Source organism: Meles meles, chromosome 12 (genome assembly GCF_922984935.1).
Source record: "Meles meles chromosome 12, mMelMel3.1 paternal haplotype, whole genome shotgun sequence".
NCBI lineage: Eukaryota > Metazoa > Chordata > Mammalia > Carnivora > Mustelidae > Meles > Meles meles.
The window spans coordinates 77,655,325-77,669,059 of record NC_060077.1 but is presented as its reverse complement, the minus strand read 5'-3'; the positions used below and the strand labels follow the sequence as shown (position 1 = coordinate 77,669,059).

The following is a 13,735-nucleotide window of genomic DNA, read 5'->3' as shown; positions in this document are numbered from 1 at the left end:
CATTTACTAGGAGTGTCTTTCACTGAACAAAGAAATCCTATTCTGTTTCCAAGGGGGATAAAAAAGACGAGCCTAACCCTGGTAACCTTAGCACAAAAGGAAGCTAAAAAGGCAGGGCCTCGATAAGAACAAAGGATTGTTCTTTCTGATGACATCAATACGTATTAAACACGATGTGTTACACATCCTTCTATCAATATCTGAGATGATAAATTTGCAAATTAATACTATATTGGTCATAACTGCATAAAATTACAATAGCACCCTCTTTAGAAGAGATTTTGATTTATATAATGGTAATAACTTTTATGTGTTTAATGTTTCTGAAATTAAAGGAGGAGATGAGCCACAGTGCGCAAGCAGAATACAACGTACGAGAAATAATTACGCTTGTGACCTCATGCCCTATAAGGTCACCCTGCATCACAGGCCAAAGGAAATCAGGAACCATCAGCATTTACCTCCGAGTAGTCACTGCCTGGAACGAAGGGCAAACGCGGGTGTATTTCATAAACTAGCAGGAGCTTGACCTCATAAAAAAGTCAATTATCAAAATGCTACATGTAGAATGTCACAAAAAGAAATATATAAAGGTGGGTTCTACACAATATCTTCCGTTCAAAGTAAATCTGAGACAACTTAAACATTTCATCTTCATCTGAATCATAACACATTTCACAAAATAACATTAACCCTTTCTTACTAAAAATAAGCAACAGAATTTCTAAAAAGTGTTTTGTAACATAAACATGATTATAAATACATGAGAAAGAGTGATAACTCAGAAAACATTTATAATATTTATATAAGTCACTATCACAAGAATGTACAAAATATTCAGAATTCTGGTCCTGTAGCCATTACAGTAAGAATCACAATGCACTTATCCTCAAATTTTCTCAGAAATCAGGTATCAAAAGTTTACATACTGCCAGCATTTATAAAGGATAAAATGTTTCCTAACCCAATCTGGAACAGAACTCCATTACCTGAAGCAAAATTCTCAAATTACTCAACAAGGACTTGGTTTTTATGAAAATTTGTGAACTGGCTTTTCAGTTAAGGCAGACTATTCCTTTTTCCTCCCCAGTGACTTCTGGTCTATGGCCAGAATCTCTGAGCAATACAAATTCAAGTGAATTCCGAGGCAGTGACAATAAGGAGAACAAAAGTAGAGAAACCAGCACAGCAAAGGAAAGGGGTCAGTCAGCCAACACTCACTACACGTATAATCCGCCGTGCTGGGTGCTGTCCAGAAGTTTCTCCTTTACTGCTCTCCGAAGTCCTAAGAAAAGCAACTGGCTTCTGGCCCCTTGCTTTCCTTAGGTTCTCAGACAAACCTACAAAAGGCTTTTATTACATAATGTACCTAAATACAATTCCAGAAGACACCACTCACTATGACCAGCGGACCTGAGTTGTCATCTCAGTCCCAGCTTAATTACTTACTGGCTGCAGAGTCAGAGAAGGGTTACTTCCTATTTTAAACCTCAGGCTCCAGAGCTGTAAGATGAAGGGGCCTTCAAAGCCCATCAGCCTAGTAGCACATTCTGCTCTTCAAGCAAAAGCATTTTCTAGGTCTCAGACAAACATCCAACGAAGGGACTCTTAGGTCATAACGTAGGAGCTGCCAATATTGCTTAGGTAATTACTGCACATTTTTAAGTGCTTAGGCTGATTAAATTATAAGAAAATGTCTGATGAATAGTGTATTTACCATAGTAAATATTTTACCTTTAATATTTTACTTACTTAAGTAAGAAGATTCTTATGCTAAAAATAGGTTTTAAGTTCCTAAAAGAACATTTTATGCTGTTAACTCGCTACAAAAATCATCCCTGCAAACACTACTGACCATGATAGAGGCGACCGCCTATGAGCACGTTATGGCAGGTGTGGGCTGTCCACCAGCTGGCTCCATAACCTTTTGATCCCTTTGGACAGCAAATCTGTTCAACAGCCCTATGTGGTCATTTCTCATTTGTTGTATGCTTTCTTCTCCTTTCACACATTCAGAATCCTTACTCCTTCAGCTTGACATTCTTTTATTAAAATAGAAAGCTCCCAGTAAAGCAAACTCATTTTACACTCAGACAATGTAGAAGTTCCAGAATAGATTACTATATTATAGAAAGAGTTGTTAGTATAAGCTGTTTTAATTATATGTAGACTGCATGTTTATTCTTTCACTAAAAATAACAGGATGATAAGATTAAAATTTTAAGTAAGCCAATATTCAGTTAATTTATAAGAACTCCAGGATACTATAGGTAACTAAAAGGACTTTAATTTACATAAATGGAAAGGTTTAAATCTGACCTAAGAACAACCTAGTTTATGCTTAAACAATGAAGAGAACCATTTTCTCACAATGAAGAGTAATTTTCTCACAGTTGCACGTTTCTGCTCCAAGTTATTGTTGCTGATGTTGTTGTTAAGTTTAATATGGCTACAAATGACATTGTGTGAAAGCAGGATTCGCTCAAATCTACTCAATCCTCTACCCCGAACACCATTTCAAGATCTAAGGATGCTGGAGGAAGCAAGGCGGAATAAATGGCGGTGAGGGAAATCCGTTTTGTAGTCTGACAGTCACTCAGTAACTGAAGAACCTTAGGAAAGTTCTTTAATCTCTCGGCCTCAACTAACTCATCTGGGGGGAAAAAGTGGCGGTTGGTAGTGACACGAGTGCTACTTTACAGGCTTACTGCAGTGGCTTAATGAAGTAACACAGACCAGGCACTTAGCGAAAGCCTGACAGAGAGAGTGTTCAATTAATGGTAGGCACTGTCATTATTTTACTTATACTGTATCCTCTCGGGACCCTCTAACAGACCTCTCACCTAGCAATATATACATTTTCTTCATTGCTTCAGGGAGTAATCTGAGACCATATTACACCTTTATCTTGTAGCTAACTCATTCTCTTCTTTCCAGGAAAAAGAAAATAAAATGGAATTCACCACCATCACTAAAGATATCTTTCTTCCCAAACTGTCAAGAACACAACGCTGTACACATCTTTGGTGTTTTCCTTAGATCCTGATATGTAATCTGTAATCAAGCCTTAGAAATACCTTTTATTCTACTCTATCTACATTTAGGTCTGGGTCCCATATCCCTTCTGTAGTAGCTTCTCAGTCTACTCCAGTCCACTCTCCCACTGTAGTCCATTCCAAACAAAGGTGTCCTAAAACAGCTCCTCACACTTCCATAGCAGCGCTGTCCTTTCAAAAGGATCTCTAATGATTTGCTACTGTTTCACCTTCAACCTAGGTTTGTCCTTTAATTGGAGCATCTTGCTTCCTCTAGCATCCTTAGATCTTAAAATGGTGTTGGGGGTAGAGGAATGAGTAGATATTTGAGCTAATCCTCCTTTCACACAATGTCATCTCATAGTTTGTCCTTAAATTGGGGCATCTTTTATTCTATAAGTTTTACGATGAGCTGATGAGCTAATTCTGTTTTTCAGAATATTCTGAAGCTGAGAGCCACAAGTGACTGAACAAATAGGACTGTTCAGGATTCTTCAAATGCTCAAAAGCAAAGCTTTTTTCATCCTACTCTTATTCTTTTAAACATTTTTTTACATTGTAGAAGATATTAAAACCTACACACATTTAAGTAAGAGCTTTAAGCGTAATACCTTTCATAGAGTCCATATGTTTAAAGACTCTGGTCTTTCAATTTCCTTTTATAAAAATGGAAAAATTCCTAGTAAGCAAATGAAAATCAGTATTATCTCAGTAAATTCTGTTACCTAAACAGATTAAATAATTTTTATTAGTGTTGTTAATGTGTGATGTTATGGTCACATGTAAAACATATTATTTGCATTTTTACAGATTATGAACGTACTTAATATAAAAATCTATACCTAGGCATTGTTTCATGTGCTTACCAAAGATTAACTCATTCCAAACTCAGAATAACCCTATAGTCTCTCTATCATCTTCATTTCATCTATGATAAAAGTGAGTCTGAGAAAGGTTAAATATCAAAGGTCAAATACCTAAAAACAACCACTAGAGTCACCACTGACAAACATCTGGTAGACTTACACCAGGTATAACAATTACAGTCCTTTTTCAATCTTGTTTTCATATCCTCCTTATACAATCATGTATTGTCTGTCTTGACATGTACAGTGAGTAACTTATTAACTAAGAATTTGGTATTGGCCAAAATCATTTAAAATGAATCCATCTAAAACCTAGGCCAAATTTTCATCGTAAAAAATTGTAAGTTTCACTGAGAATTTAACTTAAAAAGTAAAACTGATTTTATCTTATATTCAATATAACAGTTTAAAACTTTAATTCTGAATTCTTCTTTAGAAGAATAAAGAATCGGGGCACCTGGGTGGCTCAGTCGGTTAAGCATCTACTTTCGGCTCAGGTCATGATCCCAGGGTTTTGGGATCGACCCCTGCCTGGGGCTCCCTGCTCAGTGGGAAGCCTGCTTCTCCCTCTCCCTCTGCTGTTCCCCCTGCTTATTTTCTCTCTCTCTCTTTCTCTCCCTCTGTGAAATAAATGAATAAATAATCTTTAAAAAAAAAAGGGGGGGAAGAAGAAAAAATCAATCAAATGATGAATTGGGGATGAAGTACACTTTTGTAGAAAAAAGAAAACTACGATAGCGTAATACAACTTTTCTTCAATGACCACTTGACGTAGCAGCAAGATCACAAAGGTTTGATTCTACAAAAAAATATTCAACCACTTCCAACAATTTTTCCCAAGGCCTTTCTCAGTCCATTCAAATTATATTCTTTTTAAAGATTTGTCTGTCAAAATCCTTGCTAATTTTCTTTTCCAACAGTACACTGGTCTAAATCTACCCAATTTTTACTTCTTAAGGATTCACAATTCCAACCTAAACTTGGAAAGGCCCTGCCTTATACTGCACGTTCATACCATCAGATCGGATCTACAAGCCAGCATCCTCGAACATAATCATGCAACAGAGATAGATGTTACTGTGAAACAGAGTAGGACTTTTTGATTGGGGATTAATTTCGTAAGAGGTCTGTCCATCAGAGAGTATTCAGATATATTCTTTTAAACCAAACTCCAAACCCCTAGGGATTCAGAAAATGAACACGTAGAATTCAAGGCTCCCTTATTTCCACTTCAAATGACTCACTTTTATTGAGAGGCAGTAACAGGCATATCTGTAAGTTTCAGAACTTTTGTATGTTTAAGCATGTAAAGCTTTGTAGAGAACTCTTACGTGATATGACGTGGTCCATATACTGAGGTAAATAAGGGGCCCAGGCATCGATGGCCTCCTTCCGTCCCGCCTGCTCAATTCTTCGCAGTTCAGCGAGAAGCAGGGCCTGGGCGGCTTCTCTGACCTGAGAAGAAAACGGAGCCAAATGAAAAAATTGGAACCAGGTCAGTGGCTGAGGTGTTTAAAAACTAGAAAGTTCAACACAAAATAAAGCTAGGAAATATACAAGCCACATTTATTTACAAGAGAAAAACCACAAACCAAGTAATGAATTAAATACTGAATAAACTGGATGTGAGCAAAATCAAAGACATTTTAATGAATAATCTCAGTGAAAAATATTTTAACACTAATAGAATTAGATTCGTACATTTATGCAGCATTGGGTTTAAAACTTCATTTTCCAAAGCTTCTAAAACACTCCTGCGCTTTAATTTTCACATTAAATTTCCATATAGTTGTCACTGTTAAAAGTCACTGTTAGAACTGTTAAACTTTGTTTTCTCTTTTAGCCTCAAGAAATTTAACCTTATCTAGCAAATTTCTTTATACACGAAGTATTGTTTGCATGAACATATATATAAATCTGCACAATTCCTGTATACCTAGACATGTTTAAACAATTTGTTTTCAACAAACAGGCAAAATACATTCCTATGTAATGGCATTAGTTCTATAGAAGGAAACAAGTTCTCAAAGTTACACCATTTCAGTTTGTCCTTCAATGTGGCACACGTTTATCTTGCAATTTTTTTTTAAAATATTTTATTTATTTATTTGACACAGAAAGAGAGAGAGATCACAAGTAGAGCAGCAGACAGAGAGAGGGGGAAGCAGGCTCCCTGCGGAGTAGAGAGCTCGATGCGGGGCTTGATCCCAGGACCCTGAGACCATGACCTGAGCCGAAGGCAGAGGCTTAACCCACTGAGCCACCCAGGTGCCCCTTATCTTGCAATTTTAGTCAAGTTTTATTTTGGCAAATTACCACAAGCGCGGGGTCAAAGAAGCTCTTCAACTGTCAAGTGGTCCATCAATCAATTTATTTACTCTTTGTAACTGAAAAGGTAACTCAGCAATGTCTGATAAGCGTTTGAATAAAAATTATTTTTAATTATAACTGATTTTGAAGTGAATTCAGATACTATTCAATGCAAAACCATGAAATTTTAGTATGCTACAGTTCTACTTAGAAATGAGGGAAGGGAAACCAGATGGGAGAAATATTTATATTTGATAAATTTAAAATCTTGAATGATACAAACTGCTATAGCTAGATAGGTCAAATGCCATAATAAAGGAAATCTCTATCCATAATACACTTCCTAGTCCCTGGTGATATTATATTCAAGCGATATCTAATACAGCATAAGTCCATTAACACAAAATAATAGCTACCCATTTATTGAGCTCCTACCATGTGTCAGGCTCTGTACTGTTTTACTTGCATTATCTGATTTGATCCTGACAGCAATCCCATGAGGAATATATTATTATCCCCACTTTACAAACGAGCTTCAAATAGCTTAAGTAAATTGCCCAGGGTCACAAAGTTAATAATTGGCAGAACTGATATTTAAACCTGGGTCTCTTCAAATTCCAAAGACTTTCTTTTATTGTAACACATTATCTTCCACTGGACAAGGGCTATTCACTTAGAATTCGACTGATGTGATTATACCTCAGTGTGTGATTTTGAGGGAGTTGGGAGTGTTTGTGAGCATGCATGTATGTTAATCCATACAGAACAATCTCTATAAAACCAACACTCAAAGAAACAGTCTTATAAAGTATATGAAACCTTTGGTCAAATATTCAGTGGATTCAAAAGTAAACAAACATGCAAGTTGGAACATTACTATTCAGTACATAAACTGAAAAAAAATCATGAATCCATATTTTCTATGAAATAAACAGGTGAAAAGAAATTAGATAAATATTAAGCGTTTCGTTTCAAATTTACACTTGTCTACTGCTTCCATCTTTTTGTTTTCTATCCATACTACATCAATATTACCTCCAAGCATCGATCCTGCCATCTTCGAGCCAGCATCTCTAGAAGTGGGGGCCTAAATTTATCCAGTCCCAGCAGGTCTGGCAGCATCACACAATGCATAGCAGCCAACTGACTCCATCCTGTTAAAAATGTAACACATTACAAATACTTTAAGCATTTTAGCATTCCCTAATTCAAAGACATTTCTTTAAATAAATCAAAAATCAAAAAGGACAAATGTGCTAAATTATATTATAAGTGATTACAATTTATTAGATATACAAATTATATCAAATGTAGTTTATCTCTAAATCTTGTAATTGGTACTTACAAGAAATCTCAAAGTCTTAAAAATAAACTTCCACATAAAGTACATACAAATTCTACAAGGAAAACATATTTCTAAACAGCCCCTCTAAAATAAAACACCATCAGAATTGAGAAAACATAGAAATAAACGTAAGAGTTGTAGACTTGAAACTACTTTCAGTTAAAAGGGCATTCACACAGATATCCAAAGATAAGCTCATGTCTGCTAAGGCCTGGCCATCTGTGTATGACCACCTTTGTCAGTCAACAGAGATGTCTTCCCTTGTCTATCATAGGGCCTTTAATTAATACTTATTGATCTCTTTTCCTACGAAATGAATCAGATATTTAATCACAATCATAACTGAGTAAGTAGCATAACATCAATTTTGAGAGGAAAAATGAATTCAGACATTTCATAAAATAAAAACCAGATAATCCAAAATTGACAACATCTTAAGTATCACTAACTTTAATCTATGGGAATAAAGGTTTTTTTTTTTTTCCAAAATTCTCATCCATAATATGGAACTTGATTATTTAAAGAAAGCAAACACTGGAAGCCACTGCAGTATCTAAAAGTAACAGTATCCAGATATGCTCAAATAAGCATTTCAACCAAAGGGGGTCTGAAAAATATATACAAAATAAATGCCTCAGTCTTCCCAAATCATGTATGAAGCCACTATTAATCCACAATAATTACCATTATCCGTAGGGGATAACACTTAAAGACAAATAATCAAAAACGAATGTAAAAAAGCAATTACTACCATATATAAGTGATCACAGAATTTTAACAAATCAGTGTTTTGAAATAATCTAAAGCAAAAAGAATCCTATCATAAAATTCAAAATAATTACTAGGATTGCTTAAAAGAGAGAGAGAGAGAGAAGAGAGAGAATAAGTGAGTAACAAGCCACCTATCTAAAGATTTATCTTTCAGTAAGAAAATTCTCATCAACTGAAAATATATAATTAAATGATTAAGATGATGAGCACACACATTTTAGATTCCAATTTATTTTCAATAGAGGGTATATATACATATATAGAGTATACATACACATATAGAGGAGGCATATATATATATACACACACACTTATACACACATACATATATGTAAATATAAATTACATATCTCATAAACGAGTGAAGTGTTATTTATGAGCTGAATTTTAATACAACAGTGATTCTCACCATGGTCCAAAATCAAGAGCTTTTTTTTTTTTTTTTTGAACTAACAAATTACTCTTTCACAATAGCTTAACAAATCTGACCTGAATTATTTTTGCTAAAATCCAGTCTTGGCACACTAACCTTAGCACATGTCTATGATAGGGAAGCCAAACAAAAAAATGAGTTAACTTTTGTGCTCCCATGTTTTCTTTCTAAATGAGTGGTACTTCAAACATGGGCTCTGTACTTTACAGATATTACATCACTCTCTCCATTTGAATGGATTGTTAATACTGTTTTCAAGTGAAGAGTCAGAATCAATCTGGATTACATTTGAGATTTTATAAAATTTCCTTTTATATTATACATCTGGTGAAGACAGAGCCCATAATGAAGACAGTGGATATAACTCAGAGCTCACAAGTTCCGTTAGGCTTCCAGGCAGTATAAATAATCCTATGGTAGCTCTTGGGGAAAAAAGGTTTGTGGATTCCATTCACATTTTCAGAGTTCCAAAAACACTTTCACCTAGTGTTAACTCCATAGGGATAATACTACATCTTAAAAACTGAAATTATGGATTTTTGCCTCATCCAGAAACAGAAATAGTAAGGAGGATAAACAGGTGAATTCCTCTCTGTTTATAATCATAGGTGCCTATCAGCATTCTGAAGACTTCTCTAATGATAATGTAAACAAACCCCTCACATCTCCCTCTAACCTCAGAGTAATGAAACATGCAAAACAGATTCATTAGTTCTAACACCAGAGATCACAAGGCAAACATCATTATGAAAACCAATCCACTTTTTAATACCTACTTCACATCAAAGATTAGCATCTTTGCACTTCTTTAACGGCATTCGAGGTTACGAGAAACACAGTGTGTAGCTGCCAGGAGCAGCATTACATTTTCCTAGCTGGCCCTTATCATTGACATTAGCAAATAAAGTTAAGAAACGGAAAATTTAGGATCTCATATATAACAAAGCAGATAAATGTATAAACTGGATAAAAAGAACATGTCATCTCAGAATAAAGCACAGACTGAGAGGGAGTTGTTAGGAAGTTGAGAGAGAATACCTTCATTTACTAAGAAACAGGTATGTAAAGCAGGAGTAGAAGCAGGGTCAGAGCCAGAGTGGTCAGCATCAGACCGAGCGGAAATGACAGGAGCAGGAACTTGCAGAGAAAACAGAAGAAATAAAGAGGAGAGAATTGAGGTACAGCGGCTTCTGAAAAAAAGCTCAGTATTAGTGAAGAATGAAAAACAAAGTTGGCAAAATATAGTAAATGGAGAACTGAAAAATGATGTTTTCATCAGAAGGGCATGATCTTTGAGGATTATGCCAGGGAAATGATGTATTTTATTGAACAGCAATCACAGTGTAGTTCAAATTCCTCTTAAAACCAAAATCTACTTAATATTCTAATTTATCGATGTACCAATTGATAGAAAAACAGTTCTAAAACAAGTAAGGCTATAAGTAAAAAATGACAGACATATTAAGAATTAGCAAGAATGTAATTCAATTTTTAAAATGTATCCCATACTGAAAACTTTAAGTTGGTTGTCAAACTGCCAATTACATTTTTCTAATGATTTCTTTCCTAATCTTATATGTAAATTATTTTTTAATATCTCAAACCAACATCCACTGAATTTCATTTCAATTTTCATTTCAATTTCATTTCATTTCAATTTTCCACACTCCTCTGATAAAAATACAATTTAAAATCTGCCAACTTATAAAGAATATATATACTAAACAACTTTTGTAAGAATCCTAACATAGCTTCATTTTTAGTTTAAAAAATATTTTTATGATACCCATGTTTGTTTTATAAAAATAATTACTATGAATGTTCTAATCCTCGTAAAATACATGCAGCAACCCCATCCCACCCCCCAAAAAGTTATGTTACCAGGAAAATGTTTCAGCTTCAATTATCATATGAAAAGGCAAAAAGACCGTATGGCACACACATTCTACAACTGGAGGTCAATGGTAAGATTTAGAGGTCACCATTTGACACTTCCTTCCTATGGAGAAATTACCATATGTCATGCACAAGTATCTTCAAATTAATCCCTCTCCTTTCTTCTGTCATTGAACAGCAATAGGTTTGGGCTCCTGAACAGATTAAGCATTGTCCCCTGAATGATATGTTTGTTTTTCATGCAGTGAAGTTCCTTTCTAACTACAGGACAGCTGCATGAAAACAACTTTTCATAATTTCCACACGAATGCATCATAATGTCAATCAGGCACGTGTGAGGTAGTAACCAGTAGAACTGAAAGTACATGAACAGTTAAAAAAAAAAAAAAAAAAAGAAATCCAATTCTATATACCCTAAGAAGCACATTCTGCACATATGAAAGTCTCATCTGGGAAATTATAATTGTTTTGATTATCACAGACCTGTTTTTGTTCCTTATGAAATTATAATAATTTTGTTATGTTTATGAAAGAAACAGAGCTTTCCTTAATTGCACATTTCCTAAGATATAAGAATTCTACTGTAATCTTGCAAAGAAATCACAAATATTTTTAAGTTCCACTGAATAAATTTTTCATTTTATAAATCATTTCTAATTACAAATTCAGTTATTATGGCCTATCAAATATTCACTTCCTCATGCAAAAAAGTTGCCAAGCCTGGACAGCAGAGAGAGTAAATTTTCAGGTTTTAACTTTCATGCCACCAAAATTTTTCACGAAGTTCCTCTGGTGGCTTCTAACAACTGGGACTTTTCCATAATTTCACTTAAAAAAAAAAGAAATTATTATTATCATCCCTGAAAAGGCTGTTCTATCTGATTTTACTCTTAAGTGAGAGGATAGTAGAGTGAGAGGTGAGGAAATTCAATACAAACGAATAGAAGTTCAGTACTGAGTGATCATTACCCTAGTCTTGTCAAGTAAGTAGTGGGATTAAACTCCATCTTCTCTAAGTCACAAGCATAAAGGAAACTAGAAATGCTACTGAGAAAACTACTAGAATAAGTATAGTAGCTTTTAAAAGAATAATGTTCAATATATGTAAGTTTATTTTTAATGAGGTAAATAAACAGACTCCTTTGGAGTACTGTTTAAATGACAGGGGCGCCTGGGTGGCTCAGTGGGTTAAAGCCTCTGTTTTCAGCTCAGGTCATGCTCCTGGGGTCCTGGGATCGAGCCCCAAATCGGGCTCCCTGCTCAGCAGGGAGCCTGCTTCCCTCTCTCTCTGCCTGCCTCTCTGCCTACTTGTGATCTCTGTCAAATAAATAAATAAAATCTTTTTAAAATTTTTTTTTAAAAATGACAGTATATAAGGAAAAAGACATTTACATTTTCCTTTAATAAATTCTGTGAGCACACACACAAAAAAATCAAGAATACTATTAGACAGATCAAGGAATCAGATTTACTATGCTTTAAAAATCTTGGCATCTTCCCTATGACCCTGCAATTGCACTGCTGGGTATTTACCCCAAAGATACAGATGTAGTGAAAAGAAGAGCCATCTGTACCCCAATGTTTATTGCAGCAATGGCCACGGTCGCCAAACTGTGGAAAGAACCAAGATGCCCTTCAACGGATGAATGGATAAGGAAGATGTGGTACATATACAGAATGGAGTATTATGCCTCCATCAGAAAGGATGAATACCCAACTTTTGTAGCAACATGGACGGGACTGGAAGAGATTATGCTGAGCGAAATAAGTCAAGCAGAGAGAGTCAAGTATCATATGGTTTCACTTATTTGTGGAGCACAACAAAGAACATGGGGGACATGGGGAGATGGAGAGGAGAAGGCAGTTGAGGGAAACTGGAAGGGGAGATGAACCATGAGAGACTATGGACTCTGAAAAACAACCAGAGGGTTTTGAAGGGGCGGGGGGTGGGAGGTTGGGGAACCAGGTGGTGGTAATAGAGAGGGCACGTACTGCATGGAGCACTGGGTGTGGTGCAAAAACAATGAATACTGTTACACTGAAAAAAAAAGAAAAAATCTTGGCATCACCACCAAAAAATACTTCATTCAGACTACCTCATAGCTGAGACTGCAGAATCTAGAACTACTTTTATAACTAATTGAGAAATTCAAATTAACTCTGCTTGAGCTTTTAAAACTGTCCACATATAAAGAAGTCAGCAAAAGAAATATAAAGAGTACCACTCCCAAAACAAAAAGCTCAAGGCTTAATGACAATAATAGATCTGAAGGAAGTCATATGTAGCACTGGATATTGACAATTCATAGCATGAAGCATAAGCAGCATTTGGTTTCTTAAAACAAAAGAGCTGCGATGTCAATTATCAATTGACTTCTCTTACTAAGGGTTAGTCAAGCCTAAGGGCAAAAGTCTCAGCATAGCTTCAGGTGATGACAGAGGTGGCTCGAGTTCTATTATTTTACCTACGAAAGTTCTTTAAATTTTGCAGCTAAGAGCCTCTTCAACTACTTACTATCACATGCAAAGACAGGCGAAGATAAACGAACTGTGTGACAACATCCACACACACACCCCCACACGCTTTCCGTTAAATAGCATCTACATAGAACTCGATGTTACAACATCCCTGGTTTTTCAGTTTCTGAATAGGTCTATTTCAGTCTTCATTTGAAATCTGACTCTGAACTCCATTGTTCCCTACTGCCATGGTGACAGGGTAAATATACAAAGGCTAGAAAGTAAACATACTTTACGTAGCAAGTTATTGGTCCAAACCTCATTAGCCTCCTGGTACATGAAAACAAATAGCCCTTTCAGTACATTTTTCAGAAGAGAATAAAGAAAATCTAGAACATTTTCTGTAAAACCAAATGCAATGGGTAAAGAAGTTTTTCAAAGTTTAACACAAATAAAATTATTATTTTTTAAAGATTTTATTTATTTATTTGACAGAGATCACAAGTAGGCAGAGAGGCAGACAGAGAGAGAGGAGGAAGCAGGCTCCCTGCTGAGCAGAGAGCCTGATGAGGGGCTCAATCCCAGGACCCTGAGATCATGACCTGAGCCGAAGGCAGAG

At 35.5% G+C, this 13,735-nt stretch overlaps 1 protein-coding gene across 2 annotated transcripts in view; it reads right to left on the bottom strand.

Annotated features, from left to right (window-relative positions):
• WDR7 (WD repeat domain 7) overlaps nucleotides 1–13,735 on the bottom strand; it is a 372,785-nt gene that overhangs the window by 243,133 nt on the left and 115,917 nt on the right. Inside the window, exons 17-19 of one of the 2 annotated variants that reach the window (XM_046025300.1) lie at nucleotides 9,799–9,897; nucleotides 7,247–7,365; nucleotides 5,233–5,356 (exon numbers count right to left, since the gene is read on the bottom strand). In XM_046025300.1, coding sequence (XP_045881256.1) covers nucleotides 5,233–5,356; nucleotides 7,247–7,365; nucleotides 9,799–9,897 — 342 coding nt within the window. The remainder of the gene's footprint in view (nucleotides 1–5,232; nucleotides 5,357–7,246; nucleotides 7,366–9,798; nucleotides 9,898–13,735) is intronic. The other variant, XM_046025301.1, reaches the window with a different exon arrangement.